Consider the following 23361-nt stretch of genomic DNA (forward strand, 5'->3'; position numbering starts at 1 on the left):
CTGAACGCTGTTTACATATAAATATCATACTGCTCATTAGGGCTGTCAAAACAGCAAGTTGTTCTCGAACAACTCTCATATAAGCACACAAGAATTAAATGGTATTTTTGTACATTTTTTATCTGTGTATTTCGAAGGAAACTAATTTGAGATTAGGGTTGTCGAAACAGCTCGTTTTGGCTCGAAATACTACTAATCAATTTGATATATATATATATAATTTATTTATTTATTTGATGAGTAGTATTTTTAAAAAACTTAATTTAGTACAAGGCTACAGAGATTTATAATCAATTAAAAGTTTTAATTAAGAAAATAGAATAAAAATTATCAAATTAGATTCAAATGAGTTTTAATATAAATAATAATTTTTAAATCTTGCTCCAATTCTTAACATCTTATGGCTACATGATTAGGGTTGTCAAAACGACTCTTTATTCATGAACGACTCAAGTTCAGCTCGCTAAGCAAACGAGCCAAATACAAACACACTTTTTGAGGTCGAAATATAAACGAGCCGCCCCTACTGCTCATCATCCTGTAAATCGTAATACGTTGCAATGATTTAACTTAATTTATTTCTCACTCCGTACCATCACAATGATATAATTAGCATCCGTTTACCTGAAAAGGAATATTAAATCGAATAAATTGCAGCCAGAATCGGACAGACGAAAGCTCCCAGAAAAAGAATACACAGTTCTAGTGAGAGAAATATGGCCATTTATATCAATACATGAATTCTCGGTTCTTATTGTCAAATTTATCACTCATTTATGTTGTTTAATATCATCCTATACTCAGTCCTATATATATTTAAAAGATTGATTCTCGATCAACCTCATAGTCTGACCGAGGTGGCGGACTCTCCTTCCAAAAAAATGTACAACTCGATTATAAGTCTGAATCGAACTCCCGACCTGAGAGACTTACACCAAAGTCCACAATATAATCATGAAAAAATAGTGAAAATATTCTTTTTAAAAGGGAGGAAGATGAAGATTCGCATGCTGAGGTCCAAAAATTCATGTTCTGTCACCCCTTCTAAACTTCTAGCAATAGCATTATTCGCCAACTGGCGCCACCCACTTCCTCCCTCCTCCTATAAATAGCAATCTTCCTACCCCCATCATCATATCACAAACCAGAACAATCAAAGCTCTCAAATTTCACTCACCAATGGCTTCCTCCTCCTCCTCTCGAGGCTCGGGCTCGGGCTCCGGCTGGTCGAAGAACCAGAACAAGCTATTCGAGCGAGCGCTCGCCGTGTACGACAAAGACACCCCTGATCGGTGGCATAATGTCGCCCGTTTCGTCGGCAGCGGGAAGTCCGTGGATGATGTGAAGCTCCATTATGACCGTCTGGTTGAGGATGTGAGGAAGATTGAGTCCGGCCATGTTCCATTCCCCAACTACCGTCCGATTGGTGGTAATGAAGAGCAGAGGTATGGTGGCCGGCTTTGGGAAATTTACATACCGAGCCTATAGATCTTATGTATTTACATATCTCACTCCTAAACTTTTATAATTACATATATAAGATTTTTATAATTGAAACATGTAAATGAGAAAATATATTTTATTTTTATCAAGTAATAATTGTGGCTGCTGTGCCAATATCATTTTCTCGATGTGGTATTAAACTATTTGTCACAAGTGACAATTCTATTGACTTCCAAGCTTTCGGGCAGTCAAATCCGCATGATAAGAAATTACAATAATAGCCTTCAAAGAATATTAAACTGGCACAGGGGTCGCAGTCACTGGATAATGAGTCTTTGTTCTGATGTTGCTGATCTGTCTGTTCGCAAAACGTGCCGTTCTTCATAATAATATTAATAAAATAATTTACTTATTTCATGAAAGAACAAAAAAAAAAAAAAAAAAAAAAAAAAAACACCTCCCAAGACTTTATATTTAGAAATCAACTATTTTCTTTCATTCATTTTTCACATTCTCACTCAAATATTAAAATTCATGATGAAACACCTGTTCAAAATTTTCGCTTTTTATTAAATTCTGAATGATTTGATCATAAATACATCAGTTTGATAATTAAAAAGTCGTTTTGATGATTAACTTGTAAAAATCAATATTTCAGATATTTGTATGTAATTATCCAAATCCTCTAGGATTTAAGATTAGTTAGAGACACGTCATGATTCGATAATTGCGGCCGATTATTATTGAGAATATAAATAAATTATTGGACAGATAAAATTTTCTTGGGCTAACCTAACCAAGTAATTTAGGAGAGACAGTTGGGAGAGAGTTTTTGAATTTTTAATATTATGAAATTTCTCTTGCAGCCACCACAGGTGCCTGAATTACAACTGACGAAGCAAGCTAGACATCACCACTACTATTGGCTAAAGTATGAAGACTATATAATATATGGTTAGATTCAGGTAGAAGTAATACTAGCTGCTGGCCATGGGTGTAGTAGTAATTAAGATGAAGGTTGATGATGTAATATTTGTATTAAGGCTACTCTATGTGCTTTTATTTGTGTTTTGTAATCATAAAAAACATGCATGCATGCATGCATCATGTTGTATATGTATTTTTGAAGGCTGCACATTTCGGGATGGGAATGGCTAGTCTTCTTGGCATGTAACTTGTATCATTGTTAAGTGTGATTATGTTTGTTATATATTTAATGATGATGTCATTATGGTCGCATAAGATTTGGTTTGTTTGATGTATTTATTTGTTAATTTTGGTGTATCTTTGTGAAATTGACACATGATTCTTCCTTTTTTTTAATAAAAATTTATTGAGAATATTTGATAAGTATAGAAGAATAATGTTTCTTTATATGAAGAGAGTTCCACAAGTCTTTTTCTTCCAATGTTTTTTAGACTCCCACATTAAGTTAAATATTCTTTTAAAAGTGGCTAAGAATATATCTTATTGACCAAGAAATATTTTTGGTCAATTAGGGAGATTTAAGATTGTCCATGAAGAATGGGAAAAAATAACAAATATTCTTTTGATTAATTAGGACAATAGGAAAGCTACTTAGTTGAAAAAGATATTCTTTTGGTTTGATAGAAATGGTTGTGGCCAATGGTGCTACAAAGTTTGCTTGATGCATTGATTTGACATGGACCAATATATCAGTGCATGTGAAAATGGAACAAGTGCTAGGGAACCTATAAATCATTGCTTTTATAAATATAAATTAGGATCAATGCAAGTAAGATAAATCAAATTTATGGTGAAAATTGGAATTAGGGCTGTCAAAACGGCTCGTTGTTCGCGAAAACCTCGTGTTTGGCTCGTTAAGAAGCTCGTGTTCGGCTCGTTAATTTCGATCGATAAGTTAACGAGCCGAACACGAACTACCTTTTACTCAATTAGATTTTTTAAAAATATTTCTTTATATATATATATATATATATACTTGATGAGTAGTATTTTAAAAAAATCTAATTGACTATAAGGTTACAAAGATTTATAATCAATTAAAATATTGATTAAAAAAATAGAATAAAAATTATTAAATTAGATTCAAATGATGTTTTAATATAAATAACAATTTTTAAATTTTGCTCAAATTCTTATTGTCTTATAGCTACATGATTAGGGTTATTAAAAGGACTCTTTGTTCGTGAACAGCTCGTGTTCGGCTCGTTAAGCAAACGATTCGAACACGAACATACTTTTTGAGCTCGAAATATAAACGAGCCTTGTTTACACCCCGAATTGGAATTGGACTAGTAAGAATTGTATTTTTGAACAAAGTACGAAAGAATATTAAAAAATTGTTTGAATAAGGCTCGTTAAATTTTTGAACAAAGTATGAAATTGGACCAACTCACTATCATATTTTATTAGATGGAAGAAAAATCTAAATAATCTTCAAAAAATTTTACTTACATTTTCTAACATGTAAGTTGTGTAATTCTATACTGAGTGTTGTTTTTTAAGATATATAATTTTAATATCACTTTAAATACAACATTTTTTTAATGATAATATTAGATATTAAATTAACAAAACAATAATATCTTTTGAAAATTACTTAGGATCAATTGTAAATGATTTCATTAAAAAATATTTATGATCAATTTTTTAATTTATGTACATCATGTTGTATAATAGAAGTTTAGTTATTTTTTGAATTTCACTTTATTGTGTTCATATATTGTTTTTTCTTATGCTTTCATTTTGTCTTTTATATCTCTTTAATTACACATTATTGTGTATGGATGTTTGTTATATTCTTTTCACTTATACTATGTTGCATATGTTTTTGTTGTTAACCATAAAATAAAGTTTGTACCTCACATGAACTTTATTTGAATAAAGTTTGTATTCCAACTCTATTAATATTTGAATCTGATTCATTTCAGTTCAAACAAGTTTCAAATATAAACCTAAACTTTCTTGGATACGCTTTGAACCAATTTGAATTAAAGTTGATCAAAACAAAGTTTAAGCAAATACTCAGTGATTAAAAATTATGATAATTGGATTGAAAATAATATTAAGAAATATTTCTCCAATAATAAATATTTCTCAAAATTTTACTTTATTGAGGGATATATAGTCATATGTGCCATTTGTAATGGCTTCAATTCATTTGTATAAAACTTAAAATCTTAAATTTTGATTCATGTAAGAAAATAGGTAGTGAAAAAATATTGAAATTTTTTTGCACCTTCATATCTCCATGACTTTCATCACACATGATTATATATATAGATGATAAATATAAGGCCACTTTGGGTTCACTTTTAAGCATGTTGGATGGTGATATTTATTTTTAAAAGCATTAAAAATGACTAAAGATTATCTTAAGCATTTTTAAAAATACTTTGATTTATTTTTAAAAATAAAAAATAAGTATGCTAATAAAATGCATTAAACAAACACATTTTTTAAAACAAAATACAACAAAAAATGATCATAGATAATCACTTTTAATAATAAAAATTACTTTTACTTCTAAGAAAATTAATATTAGGCTTCAATGATTTAATTGATATAATAAATTGGCATATATTTTTTCTTAAAATTTCAATAATGCAATGTAAACTTAAAATAAAATCAAGACTAATAGTTCTTTTTATCAAACAAATGGAATCTTAAAGTGTTGAATGTTGTTGGCTTTGGTAAAAATGAATAGGCTAGATTAGGATTCCTTACAAATTTCTAAGTTATACACATCACTCTTGATAAATAGCAAATTAAAATTATATTTTCTAATGAAGTCTCTTAAATCTAATATTATGCATGGGTAAGTAAAAAACTTTGGGCTTTGCTAGGAACACTTTTGTTTATCTATTTTTTACTTTTTTTTTTAAAAACATCTATCTTTAAGGTAATTTTTTATGTATTTTTATTTTTTTAATCAAATTATATTGTTTAAAAAATACTCAAAATATTTAACAGTTAATTTTATTGCTTTAAAAAACAACTAAATATGTAATATCATATCAAACATGTTTTATTTTAAATCAAAGCATAAATAAAGTAAAATACAGAAATTAGAAGTGATCTCAAACAACCTTTTGCATGCTCAATGAGAAAGAAGATAAGAAAATTTGAGAGAGAAAATTTTATGAGCAAATTTTTTTAAAATTTCACTATAATAGTTTCAAGTACAAATTATGTTCTTACGGAATCTCCATGTGACCCTCTATATTTATATATGCACGATCAAGTCATATGACTGAGAAAAACACAAAGCATAGATTAATGATCATTTGTTATAAAATACATGAGAAATATAACCTAATTAAGGTCTCAGGCTGAAACTATATTTGTAAGCGTACCCAAAGAAGTCACTAGTTTATTTTAAAGAAGCCATGGGCTTGACAATGTTGTTTTCTTGATGAAGTCATCATTAAGTTGCTTTAGAGCCAAAACTAGTGTGCTAGATCTTGGGCCCTCAAACTTTACCATGATTGATTACTTGTAAGGGTATCTTAGAAGGTATTTACTTTGCTGAGTTCATGATGCTCTTGGCAAACTTAAGCTACTTTTGAGCAATTTCGTCATGACCTATGTGAGTTTGCATTGGTTCTTATGAGTTTATGCAAACTTTGAGTGGGTTCATGTAGATTTATACGAGTTTATCTTCTATCTTTCCACCTCAACTAGATTGACTTAAATCAATTTGATTTATCCTTTACTAAATACTTGGAATACTTGGATATCCACACTTTAGCCTAGTGGACATGAGTTTGGCACTTACATATTTGAGTGTATGCATAAATTTGTCATTAAATATATTTAATAGCTAATAGAAAAATCTTATCTTTTCTATAAATCAGTAATAATAAAAAAAAAAAAAATCTTATCTTTTCTATAAATCAGTAATAATAAGAAAAAAAATTTATATTAAAAATGCAAGGCATAGTTTTCATAGTGAAAAAATTAGATAAGTGAAGAAATAATTTAAAAGCATATAATAATAATCTTTTCAATAGGACATTAACTCCTAAGATAATTTTTGTTAAACCGAGATATAAATAAAATTTTTTCAAACTAAATTTTAAATTTTTAAATTTTGAATATATTTACCCTTTTTCTAATATTTTAACTCTAAGAAAAAAAAAAAGAGAAATATCATTTTAAAATAAAACCTTGTCATAACCAATCCACCCTATTTTAAAAATGTCATCCAAATCTTTAACTTTATAAATGGATTGATCTTATCAAAAAATTTTTATGATTAGATATTATAATAAGTTGGATAAATTTAAAGGTAAAATACACTGTGATTTGCCCTTCCAATGAAAAAATAAGAGGGAAATTTACTTTTATAACCCATAATTTTTATGTATTTACATATTTAATGTTTGAACTTTGATATTTATTTATGCAACGTATTGATGTCATAATTATATTAAAATATACACATTAAAAGGTCTACAATAATCTAAAAAAAATTAAAAAAATTAAAAATTAAAAATATGAAATGTTATTTTTAAAATTTGAGCATTATTTAAGACAATAAAAAATCAGTTGTTCAATATATAAATATATAAGAATTACATGCTATGTATATAATGTTCCCTTTAATTTTTATTAAATATTTAAAACTTAAATTCGATCTAAATGTTTAAATAATTAAAAAGAGCTAATTATTTTCAATTCAAAACTTCACATATATATATCCTTCTTTCCTAAATATAAAATTCTTCAGCTTACAGGCTAGCAAAAAATTTAGAAATTTAGGAGAGGCCTGCACTAACAACGATCTCTTTATTATTATGAAAATTTATAAAAAACATTTTTTTTATCATGACAACTTAATTATATGTATTAAATTATAGAATTGGGTTTTACGTTAAAAAAATTTCAAAATTTTGAAATGGCCGGTCGATATCACTTTTATAAAAAAATATTACGTCTGGACATCCGCACATCCCAATGACCAACTGTCGGGCATCACATCGCCAACGACGTGGTGTCTGATGGTTGGCCGTCCGGACGTGCAGTATTCGAACGTAAAAGTATCTAAACTTTTAGCCTATTTGGGCCGGTTACTTTTTCATTGAGACCAAAAAAATTTTTTTTTAAAAAAAGTTACGATTGAGTTTTATAAATATATATAGTTTTAAAAGATCACAAAGATTTATTTTTTGGGGAATTTACATACACAACCTCATTCTTACGCATTTACGTATCTCACAACAGAACTTTTATTTTTACAAACCCAGAACTCAATTCATACATTAACAGCGTGGAACAATAAAATCCACATTTTCACGCATAGATAAAGTGCTGCATTTGTAAAAAAAAATTAAGGTTTTGACGTGAGATACATAAATGCGAGAAAATTGGGCTACATATGTAAATTTCCGTTATTCTGCTAGGGTCCACTTGGAGCGGCGGTGCAGTGGCAGTGTCGCGCCGCACCACTGTTATCTTTTAGAGTAAATTATATTTTGACAGTTTTCTCAAAAAGTTGAGGCTGAAATCTGCATTTTCTCATCTCTCCTGGCTAGGTGTGGTGGCAGTTTTTTTGATGTGGTTTTATTTTTGAAAAAAAAAAAATTGTAATAATCATCACAACTTTTTATGCATCAGATTATTATTCAGCAGCTTCACAGTTACTTTTTTCACAGCTGTTTTTTAATAAGCTGCAGCTGTTCCAAACACACTTAGTCGCACTCACCCATTCTAATAGATTTTATTGGAGTAAAAAAATGTATCTTTTGCCATTGCAAAATAAAAAAAAAAAAAACAAAACAAATAACAAATAGAATTGTGATTGCAATCTGAACAATAAAACAATATAAAAATTCGCCCAAATAAACTCTTAAATCTCCAATGACAGTCGTGAGCAAAACAAAATTCAAGATTATGCTGGCATAGTGGACTTAAAAGAGTGGCAAGCAAGCTGACCTCAATATAATATGCTTTCATGCCATATTTAAAAAAGAAATGACAGACCTCTAAATTGAGATATGTTTCACTAAGACCAACAACTATACCAAATAGTTTGTGCCTAATAATTTATGATCTCTTAAAAGGTTTATTGGTGATGATTGCAATTTGAGCTGACCTCAATATAATATGCTTTCATGCCATATTTAAAAAAGAAATGACAGACCTCTAAATTGAGATATGTTTCACTAAAACCAACAACTATACCAAATAGTTTGTGTCAATAATTTATGAACTCATAAAAAGGTTTATTGGTGATGATTGCAATTTGTTTAAAAAAATAATTGTGAAGCTGCCACATAAAAAATTGTCACTCAATTAATTATGACGACTATTGCAAAATTTAAAATTTTAATTTAAATTAATTTCATTTAAATATAAAATTCTTTTACTTGAGCATTAGCAAAACTTATAAATTTGGGAGAGGCCTACATTAAAATTGAACTTTTTATTATTTTGAAATTTTATAATAACATTTTTATTATTATAGTTATATGCAGTACATTAATGAATTGGGCTTTACAAGGTATGTGCATTCAGTCGACTTGGATTGATCGATTATGAAATTTCTTGAACTAGCATTAGCAAAACTTATAAATTTGGGAGAGGCCTATATTAAAATTGAACTATTTATTATTTTGAAATTTTATAATAACATTATTATTATTATAGTTTACTTATATGCATTACATTATTGAATTGGGCTTTACAAAGTAGGTGCATTCAGCCGGCTTGGATTGATCGATTATGTAATTTCTTGAACCGAGTCAATCCAGAAAACTGAAATTAAGAAAAAAAATACGACAACTCTTTTTATTGGTCAAACAAACCAATCAAACCAGAATTTAATTCAATTTGAATGATTTAAAATAACTCAAACTTTGAACAACATATATATATATTCATTGAGAGCTAAGAAAATATAACAGTTTCAACATTTTATTTGCATTTTCATGGTATAAATGTTTGTTTATCTTTTTTGCAATTGCTAAGTAGAGCAGTTAAGAAATAATCACAAAAGGAATATCAATTAAGAATCAGGAAAGCTGGAAAAATATAAACAAATAGAAACGGTAACATTGCAGTCAAATAGAAGTATTTTAAACCTAGAAGCATAAAGGCAACAAAATCAGAATGCAATCATTTCATGACACATTCATAATTGCAGAGCATTCATCAAAATATGAATACACGTATTCATCATGACATGATGCTAAAAAAAATATAAATCATATGATTCAAAGTAAACATGTCACATGATTCACAACCAACTTCATATGATGACATGAAAATGAAAAGTAGATAATCTGATGGCAAAAATTAAAAAAAAATGAAAAGCCCTTGCATTGACACATTGGCTTACTTGTAACCAGTGCTTCCATTGCAAGTATGAAGAATGAAAAAATGGATAAAAAGTATAAAAAAAGATTTGTTTTTGTTGAAAAAGTTGAAATATTTATAATCGATCAATTGAAACATGGTGTGGAACTCGAGGAAGAAACATGAGGGTTACGGCCAAAAAAATTGAGATTTCAAATGTGGATCGGGCATCTCAGGCTCATACACAAAATATATTACTCCCATCCTGCTGATGCATCGTATTTTGCCCTAGGGCATCCTTGCACAAAATAGGAAATATGTTGGTGTTTAGAGACTGACATTCATCACTAGGGGCTCTCAGCTCCTCGAACGGGAGGGTTGAAACTCATAAGACTGGGCAGCTGCAATAGAGGAATAGAATTAGGGAAAGGAAAATCCGAAAATAATATAATTGTGAGATGTTCGGTTTTCAGATTCATCGGTTTTCATAAAGAAAAAAATCAAAATAGCTAAATATTCAAGATTTTAAAACCATAATAAAATTTTCAAACTAAAAACTAAAATTCATTTTTTAAACTGAAACAAATTACCCAAATTGGTTCGGTTCGAATTTTCTTTTTCAACCAAATAATGCACATCCCTAGACTTTACGTTAATTCTTTTTTTAAGTGGCTAGTTGCCCTGACTGTTATGGTTTATTTGGGATAGTTGCAGTTCTATTGTAAGCAATGCAATATTTTTTTCAAAGTTACTATTGGGTTATATATATATATATATTAATTTTAATTTAAAGGAATTGATGAAGGCTATTATACGAGCCCTGATCATCCCTCATGTGCCTAAAAATTCGAGCACCACACCCTACACTCTGGGGAATCGAACCCCATACCGGAGGAGACTTACAACTGACAAGCAGATGCCTGATCAACTAATCTGAGTACACATCGCCTATTGGGTTATATATATATATATATATATATAAATGTCGGGTACCCCAGCCTGTTGGATGACATCCTCGGTATAAGACCCCTCAGGTCGGGGGTTCGAATCACCTCTGGCGACGTGAGCCTTAAGGAGCTAGAACTTGAATTGTTAGACATATTAGGAGTGGCTGGAGGCTTGTACTTGCCTCTGGCCATTTCCTTCAACAAAAAAAAAAGTATATTTAAAAATATTTTTCATTCAATCACCACAATCTAATAGATCTTATCGGAGTAAAAAAAAAAAAAAATTGCCACCACAAAATTTTCAAAAAATTAATAAGAAATCAAGTAGCAAAATATAAGTTTGGTAGCAAGCTAAAAAATAAAACAATCTAAAAATTGGCCCAAATAACTAGTAGTCTCCGTTGATGGTCATCAACAATAAGGTTGTCAAAAAAGCCCGTTGTTTGTAAAAAAACTCGTGTTCGGTTCGTTAAACAGCTCATGTTCAAATCACTTGTTAATCATGTGAGTCAAACACAAACAACTCTTTGTTTGATCATGTTTGACTATTTTAGCTCAAAATAAGTGATGTGCTATAAAATTTGCGGCATTAGAGTAATAAATTATCTTCTTAGCATTGCACAAGATCCAACACACTCAGCTAATAAAAGTGACGGGTAGAAACACCAGAAATTTTTAGTGGAAAACCTAAAAAAAATCACAGGGTTTAATCCGGTTGAAATAATCTACTATGAATTGTTGATTATATGTACAAACCCTTAACCCACACGCAGGAAAGATTTACACAATTTCTCGAGTTACAACGGTCGTGTACAGAAAGGCTCATTGTCCCATTGTATGGGGCGATCACAGTGGGGAGTCGGTACACCTTCATTGAGGTTGACACAACATTTGGGATGATACACTGCTCAGTTTGATGCTTCGTGAATCTGTAGCAACGATTTTTACTTCTTGCTCTGCAACACAAGCTAGGATTTCGAGTCAAAGGCGGCCGATGGTGGTCGACAATGATCGACAGGTGGTGGTTGATGGTGGTCTGTGGAGACAGGAGTGGAAGGTGTGCACCAAATCATCGGTGCAGAAGCGGTGCTAGACTTCAACCCCTTCTCCAAGCTTCGATCTTCTTCGGGCTCAAAGGCTATGTCCCCTCTCAAGAGGAGGGTAAAGCTCTATTTATAGAGTTTGGGAGAGACATCTCCGCAAATAAGAAAAGTATTTAGAACACTCTATCAGATGACCCAGATAGCTTCCCTCGATCGGATGATATTTGCTAAACATTTGAGTGTCTTAATGATGTCAGAATTGAATTATCTTGGGCTCATTGGATTCATCTTGTCGAGACACTTAATTTGACTGTAAGTTTGTCAGATTGAGAATCAGTTTGACATTCCAATTATGTATTGAAATCTTCCAAAAAAAATTTAATGGCTTATTATGGGCTTGATTTGACTTGGATTGAACCAATTTTGTTATCATTGGGTTCGTCTCGTCGAGAGAGACGGTATGGTATAAGGCTCGGTTGGCGCAGCTTATTCATTGCAGTGCAATTTGAAACGCTGATTCTAGCGTTCGGAAACAACAGTGCTGATGTTTTATTAAAAACAAGTGTCATCTCCAAATGCTATGAGGCCCCTACGTTCGACGTTTTACTTTGTTCGTGATTACCTGGCTGCCCCTCTCTGCCTATTCCTTCGAGCGACGACGCTGCCTAGTGTTTACTTTCTTCACATTCTTTTCTTCATTCTTCAGCAAGAGATTGTCGGTGTTCACTTCTTCTCCGCTCTTCTACTATCTCTGGTACCTCCTTCCCTACTTTCATCAATGTTCATTTTTGGTTTATTGCCGCGGATTGTGAAATGTGGTATGCGGTTCTTTTGCTTTCGCGGTTATTGGTATACATTCCTTTTGCTCTTCTCGATTTGTGGTTTATTGTTCTTTTTGGTTTGTGGTTTGTGGCCTCTTTGTTATCTTCTCGAAAGTTCCCTGTTTCATTTTCTCTGTGTTTGTAGGGAACATGGATTTTGGTCTCTTTACTGTTTGTGGATTATGGTTGGAAGAACGAGATTCGTTTTTCTTGTGATTTGTGGAGAATTTGTGAAAGATTTATTTTTTTTTTTTTTGTGAATATTGGAGAAATCGATATGCTCTCCTTGCTATATGGGGTTTGTCGTTGGAAGAGAAGGATTTGACATATCCTTATTCTTCTTTACTCAATTTAGTTTGTGATGTTACTTGAGTTTTAGGATATCTTGTCTAATGTGATTTGTGATCTAATAGAGGATGGTGATCACCTTTCAAAACTAACGCGGGGTCCCGGTAAATTATCGAGATTACGCCGTGTACTTTTTTTATGCATAGTGGTGGTGTGGTGGAAATATTGTGGTGGTGTTGCTCTTTTTCTGATATTTTGTGGTTTATGAGCTTTAGTGGTGGTTATGGTGTGGTGGCATTGCTTTTTTTCACATTATGATATCGTTTATGGGTTGTAGTGGTGGAATGATGTTGATGTGATGGTTGTGGTATGGTGTAAATGGCATGGTGTAAATGGCATGGTGGTGTTGCTCTCTTTATCATTATGTTGTGGTTTATGGGTTGAGTGTGGTTATGATGTGCTGAAGATGGTGGTGGAGTGTGTAGATGTTGGAGGTGGTTCTTCGGATGCCATGGTGTTGGTGTTGTTTGCGGTGGTATGGTGCCATGGTTGTTTATGGGGTTACTGTTAGTCGTGATGTTGGTTGCGCTGTTAGTGGTGATATTTCATTTTAGTTGAATTTTCAAGTTATGCCTTTTTTGACATTTTGTTTTTCGTCTGCTTTGCATTTATGTTACTTGGTGATTTTTTCGACATTTTATTTTTCATCTGCTATGCATTTATGTTGCTTGGTGATTTTTTTTGTTAGTATCATCATGATAAAGACAAAAAAACTCGTTCGTCTATCATGTGGGATAAAGAGGACAAACTTATCTTTTGTCATCTTTGTCTTAAATAGGTGAAATTATGAAAAAAGTCAGCTATCTATTTCAATAAGGAGAGTTGACAAACTATAATAAAGAAGTTCAAAGAATGCACAAGAAGAGAATATGGCCGGATGCAACTGAAAAATAAATGAGATCAGTTAAAGGATTGAAAAAAATGGAAAGAGTTGAAGTGTGGATTCACAGACCTGGGTTTGGATCCCATAAAGTGAACCATAAATGCTTTCGAAAAATGGTGGGCCAAGAGATTAGAGGTGAGAATTTTGCATAAACACCCTTATCGATTGTTAACCTCTTCAATTATGTCAATATATGAATAACCCATTACTTTATAGGTGGTTACAAATGCTAAAAAGTTTAAGTTCAATGGTATCGACCCTGAGTTTGAAGAGAAATTGGACTGTATGTTTGGCAAAGTCGTTGCCACGAGCGGTCATGAATTGACCCCTAGCGAGAGATGGTTTGCTTGCATAGCTGAGCATGTGGATGTCGAGCTAACTTCTGGTTCAAATGAAGCCCCCAACCATAACATTAATGAAGTTGAATCTACCGACAGGTCTAAGCGACCGAGGGTTTAGAAAAAGGAAAAAGAAATTGTTATTTTCATTAGAGATCAAATATCACAATTAGTTGTTTCATGCATCATTGATCCTGACACTTCACAAGCAACTTCCATTCAACAAATTATGCGGATTCTAGAAACAACTCCTAAAATTTACGATGACATGCAGTTGTATTTATTCTCTATAAAGTTGCTTGAAGACTCGACTGAGAGAGAGTTCTTCATGCGATGACCATTGACCGTAGGTCAATTATTTAAATTATTTTCGTGAGAACAGTGACACTCGAGGATCATTTATACTTGTTAGATAATTTATATTTGTTTTTCGTTGGTACACTGTTTATGCTGCTTGGATATTTATTTTTAACTGTGACACTGGTAATGCTGCTTTGGATATATGTTTTTCATCGAGCACTTTGTTATTTTGTTTTTTCAAGTTTATTTATGATTCTTGTTTGTTTGGGTAATATTCTGACAAAAGCTAATTACATTGAAGCTTACATGTCATGGCACAATATACAGTGAATAAGATGGATACACATAGAGAGAGATGTTAAAGACGAATTGCAGTTACGGTGTGTTTGATGTATGAGTACTATAACTCATACATAACTTGATCTCTTTGCATGATATCTTCATGCATTGGTGATTAATGGGTTGCATAAAATTTGCGGCATTAGAGTAATAAATTATCTTCTTAGCATTGCACAAGATCCAACACACTCAGATAATAAAGGTGACGGGTAGAAACACCAGAAGTTTTTACGTGGAAAACATAAAAAAAACCACAGGGTTTAATCTGGTTGAAATAATCTACTATGAATTGTTGATTATATGTACAAACCCTTATCCCACACGTAAGAAAGATTTACACAATTTCTCGGAGTTATAACGGTCGTGTACAGAAAAGCTCATTGTCCCATTGTATGGGGCGATCATAGTGGGGAGTCAATACACCTTCATTGAGGTTGACACAACATTTGGGATGATACACTGCTCAGTTTGATGCTTCGTGAATCAGTAGCATCGATTTTTACTTCTCGCTCTGCAACACAAGCCATGACTTCGAGTCAAAGGCGACCGATGGTGGTCGACGGTGATCGGCAGGTGGTGGTTGATGGTGGTCGGTGGAGACAGGAGTGGAAGGTGTTCACCAAATCATCGGTGCAGAAGCGGTGCTAGACTTCAACTCCTTCTCCAAGCTTCGATCTTCTTCGGGCTCAAAGGCTATGTCCTCTCTCAAGAGGAGGGTAAAACTCTATTTATAGAGTTTGGGAGAGACATCTCTGCTAACAAGAAAAGTATTTAGAACACTCAATCAGATGACCCAGATAGCTTCCCGCGATCGGATAATATTTGCTAAGACACTTAATTTGACTGTAAGTTTGTCAGATTGAGAATCAGTTTGACATTCCAATTATGTATTGAAATCTTCTAAAAATAATTTAATGACTTATTATGGGCTTGATTTGACTTGGATTGAACCAATTTTGATATTGTTGGGTTCGTCTCGTCGAGAGAGACAGTATGGTATAAGGCTCGGTTGGCGCAGCTTATTCATTGCAGTGCAATTTGAAACGCTGATTCTAGCGTTCGGAAACAACAGTGCTGATGTTTTATTAAAAACAAGTGTCATCTCCAAATGCTATAAGGCCCCTACGTTCGACGTTTTACTTTGTTCGTGATTACCTGGCTGCCCCTCTCTGCCTATTCCTTCGAGCGACGACGTTGCCTAGTGTTTACTTTCTTCACATTCTTTTCTTCATTCTTCAGCAAGAGATTGTCGGTGTTCACTTCTTCTCCGCTCTTCTACTATCTCTGGTACCTCCTTCCCTACTTTCATCAATGTTTATTTTTGGTTTATTGCCGCAGATTGTGAAATGTGGTATGCGGTTCTTTTGCTTTCGCGGTTATTGGTATACATTCCTTTTGCTCTTTCGATTTGTGGTTTATTGTTCTTTTTGGTTTGTGGTTTGTGGCCTCTTTGTTATCTTCTTGAAAGTTCCCTGTTTCATTTTCTCTGTGTTTGTAGGGAACATGGATTTTGGTCTCTTTACTGTTTGTGGATTATGATTGGAAGAACGAGATTCGTTTTTCTTGTGATTTGTGGAGAATTTGTGAAAGATTTAATTTTTTTTTTTTGTGAATATTGGAGAAATCGATATGCTCTCCTTGCTATATGGGGTTTGTCGTTGGAAGAGAAGGATTTGACATATCCTTATTCTTTTATGATTTTTGGTCTCTTTGCTATTTTCGTCTCTTGCTGCAAGAATGGATTATTGAGTTTTCTTTGCTCATAGAGATTTTGGGTTATGCCTATCTTTACTCAATTTAGTTTGTGATGTTACTTGAGTTTTAGGATATCTTGTCTAATGTGATTTGTGATCTAATAGAGGATGGTGATCACCTTTCAAAACCAACGCGGGGGCCTGGTAACTTATCGAGATTACGCCGTGTACTTTTTTTATGCATAGTGATGGTGTGGTGGAAATATTGTGGTGGTGTTACTCTTTTCTGATATATTGTGGTTTATGAGTTGTAGTGGTGGTTATGGTGTGGTGGCATTGCTTTTTTTCACATTATGATATTGTTTATGGGTTGTAATCGTGGAATGATGTTGATGTAATGGTTGTGGTATGATGTAAATGGCATGGTGGTGTTGCTCTCTTTCTCATTATGTTGTGGTTTATGGGTTGAGTGTGGTTATGGTGTGCTGATGATGGTGGTGGAGTGTGTAGATGTTTCTTCGGGTGCCATGGTGTTGGTATTGTTTGTGGTGGTGTTGTGTCATGGTTGTTTATGGGGTTACTGTTAGTCGTGATGTTGGTTCCGCTGTTAGTGGTGATATTTCATTTTAGTTGAACTTTCAAGTTATGGCTTTTTTGACATTTTGTTTTTCATCTACTTTGCATTTATGTTACTTGGTGATTTTTTTGACATTTTATTTTTCATCTATTATGCATTTATGTTGCTTGGTGATTTTTTTTGTTAGTATCATCATGATAAAGACAAAAAAAACTCGGTCGTCTATCATGTGGGATAAAGAGGACAAACTTATCTTCTGTCATCTTTGTCTTAAATAGGTGAAATTATGAAGAAAGTCAGTTATCTATTTCAATAAAGAGAGTTGGCAAACTATAATAAAGAAGTTCAAAGAATGCACAAGAAGAGAATATGACCGGATGCAAATGAAAAATAAATGGGATCACTTAAAGAATTGAAAAAAATGGAAAGAGTTGAAGTGTGGATTCACAGGCCTGGGTTTGGATCCCATAAAGTGAGCCATAAATGCTTTCGAAGAATGGTAGGCCAAGAGATTAGAGGTGAGAATTTTGCATAAACTCCCTTACCGATTGTTAACCTCTCAATTATGTCAATATATGAATAACCCATTACTTTATAGGTGGTTACAAATGCTAAAAAGTTTAAGTTCAATGGTATCGACCCTGGGCTTGAAGAGAAATTGGACTGTATGTTTGGCAAAGTCGTTGCCACGAGCGGTCATGCAATGACCCCTAGTGAGAGATGGTTTGCTTGCATAGTTGAGCATGTGGATGTCGAGCTAACTTCTGGTTCAAATGAAGCCCCCAGCCATAACATTAATGAAGTTGAATCTACCGATAGTTCTAAGCGACCGAGGGTTTATAAAAAGGAAAAAGAAAGTGTTATTTTCATTAGAGATCAAATATCACAGTTAGTTGCTTCATGCATCATTGATCCTGATACTTCACAAGCAACTTCCATTCAACAAGTTATGCGGATTCTAGAAGCAACTCCAAAAATTTATGATGACATGTAGTTGTATTTATTCTCTATAAAGTTACTTGAAGACTCGACCCAGAGGGAGTTCTTCATGCGATGACCATTGACCGTAGGTCAATTATTTAAATTATTTTCGTGAGAACAGTGACACTCGAGGATCATTTATACTTGTTAGATAATTTATATTTGTTTTTCGTTGGTACACTGTTTATGCTGCTTGGATATTTATTTTTAACTGTGACACTGGTAATGCTGCTTTGGATATATGTTTTTCATCGAGCACTTTGTTATTTTGTTTTTTCAAGTTTATTTATGATTCTTGTTTGTTTGGGTAATATTCTGACAAAAGCTAATTACATTGAAGCTTACATGTCATGGCACAATATACAGTGAATAAGATGGATACACATAGAGAGAGATGTTAAAGACGAATTGCAGTTACGGTGTGTTTGATGTATGAGTACTATAACTCATACATAACTTGATCTCTTTGCATGATATCTTCATGCATTGGTGATTAATGGATTAGAGAGTTGCTTTTAAGGCACCCAACGAAATTCAACAATATGTTTTGTATGACATCGCCTGTATTTATCAATCTCTTGGATAAACTACACAGAAACCATAGACTTCATGGTTCTTCCAGGATGACTTTTAGAAAGGTGTTAGCAATAACCCTCTACATTTTATCACAGAATGAATCTATGAGAGGAGTCATGGAGCTATTCAAGCATTCATCAGAAATAATCAATAGATATTTTTCAATTGGTTTGAATGCTCTAATTAGTTTATCATAAGAAATTATCAAGCTAGACGCATTTCAAAGGTCTCCAATAATGATTACACATGATCCGCGGTATATGTTCAAGGTTATTCTTTTTATAAATTAATTCCAAAAATCAATCAAATACAGTATTTTACATACCCCTGTTAATTTTTTTAGATTTGTATTAGAACGATCGATGGAACACATGTAAATGCATGTGTCAAATAATGAAAAGAAAGCATTTATGTGGATTACCAACACAAAATGTAATTTGTTGTATGTGACTTTAACAGGTGTTTTACTTTTGTTATGGCTGGTTGGAAGGCAATGCACACGACAGTAGTATTTTCAAATTTGTTACAAGAAATCGGAAGTACAACTATCCTAATCCACCCCAAGGTTTGCTCCACCATAAACCCAAATTAAATATATTTCACTACAATACTAATTATTGTATTTGTGATAGATAAATATTATTTGATCAATATTGTATATCTCTTACAAAAGGGACATTAAAAGCTATTTTCATATAACAAATATAACATTCTCGACTTTGAAAGAGCCAGTAACGTCATTGAGGACAAGAAGGAAATGTTTAACAAGAGACAATTGCTCTTACGGGGTGCATTGAAAGAATATTTAAAGTGTGGAAGAAAAAAATGAGTCATTATATGTCGACATAACTGTTTCCTAAGTAAGTGCAGACTGTTGTGACTACAATGACTCTTAATAATTATATTCGGCGGCATCCCTCGCATGACGACGATGATTTCAGCATGGCTGATAAAGATCATTCATATGTCCCTTCTGAAACATTTAAATATCGTCTAAGAAAATCTTCATCACAGGCTGAAGATGAATTAACTGAGAGTTGCACCCAGGATGAGGAAGGTGTGGGGGAGAAGATATAGCTGAGAAAACGGATTACAAATGTCATCGTAGACTGCTGATGGGACCTATTTTATTTTCTTTTGTATTGCTACTTGATTTGCAATTTGAGGTGCAAGTTTTTATTGTTTATTGTATCGATGTCTCATCCATTTATCTATAATTTGAATCTCAATTTTATTTCTCGCTTTTTTGCATGTATTCTTCCCCATTTGGATGTTAGATGAGGCAACCGTGGATATAAATTTATATTGCATACTTTTTTTTGGTTTTGGAGGTCTATGATGAAATATTTGACTTCAAGGGTTCTTCTCGATGACTTATACATCGTTATTGGTTCTTGTCACGTGTGAAATTAAGTTCCTCTCCTTCAGTTTTATGGCTTTTGAGGTTCTTTTGGATGATCATTTTTGGTGATATGCATATGTGATACACACGAGCTTAATATTATGTGGGTTAAAGACAACAAAAACTCTTTATTTATAAGGTTTGTTGTCTTCTTGTAGTGAAAGATTCGTTGGTTTATATATTATGTTCTCTGAGACCTCACAACTATATAAAACTTTAATTGATTACTTCTATTATTCATTTTCATGAATATTGCATTTAAGGGTCTGTGCTTTGTGGTTTTAAGCTTTTAAGAAAGATGAATTTGAGGATTTCTGGTACCTCCAGAGCATTGTACTGCTAACGCAGACTACAATGTTCCCTGCTTACTTCGCAACAATCACATAGCTACGAGAGACAGTTTTACAGGTGTTCAAGGAGAATATAATAATGTTGTGACTTCTTTAGATGGGCAGATGGGTTGGTGTATTCCATTTCCCATAATAATCGGGCGTGAAGAGTTTTATTGGATGATAACTTATCTCGTGACATAAATCAAGTGTATTTTAAAAATAATATTATTGTATTATAATTATTATTTTAATAATCTTTTTTTAAAAAATTTTGATTGTCGTGCTACTCATTGTTTAGAGAGTTGTCTTTTTATTTTGTAACAGTCAAGCTAGATATTTACTTTCAAGTGTGGAATGTGCTAGTATGAACAATTTTGTTATAAACAACATTATTATACATGGGCAAAAAGATCATTTTTTCAGAAATAACTGCAGGAAAATTATTTTAAAACTGTAAAAAACAGTAGTCAGCTTATCCGTGGCAGCTTCCTGCCACATCTGTTGCGCAACAACTTTTAAATAAGCTGCAGCTATCCCAAACATATCCTAAGCAGCTACAACTGTTGGAAGAAGTTGTTGTGAAGCTGTTGAAGAAGTTGTTCTTATTCAAAAAGCTACGGTGGTTATTACATTCTTTTTTTTAAAAAAAGTCAGGCTGCAGCTATTACAGGCAGTCAGGTCTAATGGAAAAAATCATCTTTTTGAGAACGGAGATAAAACGCAATTTTGCAAAACAGCACCGCACCGTAGCCCCAAACACACCCTAAGTTTGCTGAAATCAAAGTTCTGGATGATTTTTAATTGAAGTTAAAAAGTTCCTTACTCAAAAAGTCATATCGAGATTTGTGATATGCCTTAAAATTTGTGTCGAGTGATGAAAATTTGTTTGTGTATAAAAAAAAAATTATTTCTATAATAATATATCATATATATTTAAATCTAAGTTTATATTACAACTAGTGTGGTCATGTAGTTATGTGCCTTTTATTGCATAAGAATGTTACATGCTCGAATTAAACGCTAACATCTATTTTCTAATTAATTTAAACGAGTTAATTCATGCCTAACACTAGCTTAAAACGAACACAAATATTTTTTCAAGTCGAACATGAACACATTCAATTCGCTCAAATATGGCTGTCAAAAATTGATCATATACGCCAACGTTACTAGAATTTGACTTAAAAAACTTGGGTTCGGGTTGACCCGAATATTTTTTTAGACGGGTTCGGGTCAGAAAATTCTATCATTTATTATTCAGGCCGGGTTTCGGTTGACTCGATTCAGGTCGGTTTTTGGTCGAGTCGGACCCAAATCCGACCCGCCGATCCAAATTGACATCCCTAGGTGTCAAAAATTGACACACCAACACAACTAGAACTCAACTCAAAAAATTTGGGTTCGAGTTGACCCAAATATTTTTCGAGTCGGGTTCGGGGGTCAGAGAATTCAATCTGTTTATTAGTTGGGTTGGGTTCGAGTTGACCCGATTCAGATTGGATAATTTATGGGTCTGTCCCAAACCCAACCCGTCGACCCAAATTGACGGGTCTGTCCCGAACCTTACTCGCTGACCCGAATTGACACCCTTATGCTCAAACGCGGTTCGTTTACACAACTATTCAGCAAAATAAAATTATAGATTAAGCTGGCATAGTGGAGTTAATTGTGGCAAGCTAGCTAACCTTCATATAATATGCTTTTAAGCCATATAAAAAAAACGAAAGAATAGGCCCCTGAATAGGACATTTTCATTAAGACCAACTACGCCAATAAATTTGTGCACTATTAATGAGCTCAAGAAAGAAATTATAGATATAATATTATATATATATATAGAATATATATATATAGACCTTAAGAAAAAACCTAGAACTATAAAAAATTTAGTAATAAATTTAACCAAAAAAAATTATAAAGACTAATTACATAAAATTATAATAAATTTATTTGGGTTGCAATGAATATTGATGCGCAACTTATTCAACCTAATGATTAGATGCTTTATCTCAAACCACAAAATCTTGTATTAAGAACCTAATGCATTAAAATGTATGCATTAGTTTAAAAACAATCAATGGGTATAATGAATATTTAGGCTTTTATCCATGTTGTGAACTATTAGAGTTACCTCAATCATTGATGATTTTAATAGTTATGTAACCAAAAAATATGAGGCTTTATCAAATCCTGGTCATTTAACGGATTATTATTATTATTATTATTATTATTATTATTATTATATATATATTTAAGAATAATAGAGTACACGATGTATTGAAGTATTTTCAGTCAAAGTTGACCCATAGTAACAGGGAATTTTTTTAAAGGATCAGATCAGATCAGATCACGTTAAAAAAATGATGAGCTACTGACGTTTAATGGAAGGCAGCTGACAAATATGCTGCTGTATTATGATCCAACAAACCCATCACAATATTGCGACAAAGATTAGCCAAATTTATCTTATATCCTCATCAATAATAAACCTAATACTCATCACTAATAAGTATTATACTAACCTTAACATTTTGGGAAATTTACATACCACATAATTCTCATGTATTTACAGGTGTAACATCCAATATCTGATTTTTTCTCTTATAACAACTTGATGTCATATATCTATGATATGAAAATATATATTTCACTTCTAAAAATATATTGATAATAATATTTTTTGCTTTAATGTTACAGAATTGAGTTGTACGCATATAAATATGAATGTTTAGGTGTTAAATATGTAAACATAAGAAGTATGTGGCATGTATGTAAATGCCCCAAATATTTTTAACACTTTATCTACTATTATTCCTAACATGTCATAAATTTTTTATCCAATTATAATATATGTTTATATGATTTATTTTGCTAATATTCTTAGTAAATATTTAATAATAATAATTCAACAAAGCAATATTTTCATCTTTATTTGATACCTTTATCTATTATCTCCGCATCTAGCATTTAAAATAGTATGTCTAGATCTCTATTCTCCACCATTTTATATATCTTCTGTTCACGTTAGTGCATTATAAATAAAACTATATATAT

At 32.3% G+C, this 23361-nt stretch overlaps 1 protein-coding gene and 1 long non-coding RNA gene across 2 annotated transcripts in view; one reads left to right on the forward strand and one right to left on the reverse strand.

Annotated features, from left to right (window-relative positions):
- The first annotated feature begins 1036 nt into the window (after positions 1 to 1036).
- LOC110027882 (protein RADIALIS-like 3) lies at positions 1037 to 2676 on the forward strand. Its single transcript, XM_020729500.1, has 2 exons — positions 1037 to 1445; positions 2310 to 2676. The coding sequence occupies exons 1-2, from the start codon at positions 1180 to 1182 to the stop codon at positions 2335 to 2337; spliced, it is 294 nt and encodes a 97-aa protein (XP_020585159.1). The 5' UTR covers positions 1037 to 1179; the 3' UTR covers positions 2338 to 2676.
- A 7146-nt stretch (positions 2677 to 9822) lies between these two features.
- LOC110027877 overlaps positions 9823 to 23361 on the reverse strand; it is a 25307-nt gene continuing 11768 nt past the window's right edge. Inside the window, exon 2 of the long non-coding RNA XR_002294385.1 lies at positions 9823 to 10127. This is a non-coding gene — a long non-coding RNA (uncharacterized LOC110027877). The remainder of the gene's footprint in view (positions 10128 to 23361) is intronic.

Source organism: Phalaenopsis equestris, unplaced genomic scaffold (assembly GCF_001263595.1).
Source record: "Phalaenopsis equestris unplaced genomic scaffold, ASM126359v1 Scaffold000460, whole genome shotgun sequence".
NCBI lineage: Eukaryota > Viridiplantae > Streptophyta > Magnoliopsida > Asparagales > Orchidaceae > Phalaenopsis > Phalaenopsis equestris.

Bases quoted from the DNA above. Each gene is read 5' to 3' on its own strand.
- LOC110027882 (XM_020729500.1), top strand. From the start codon at position 1,180: ATGGCTTCCTCCTCCTCCTCTCGAGGCTCGGGCTCGGGCTCCGGCTGG. The intron at 1,446-2,309 runs GTATGGTGGCCG...TTTCTCTTGCAG, and splicing joins GGTGGTAATGAAGAGCAGAG to CCACCACAGGTGCCTGAATT.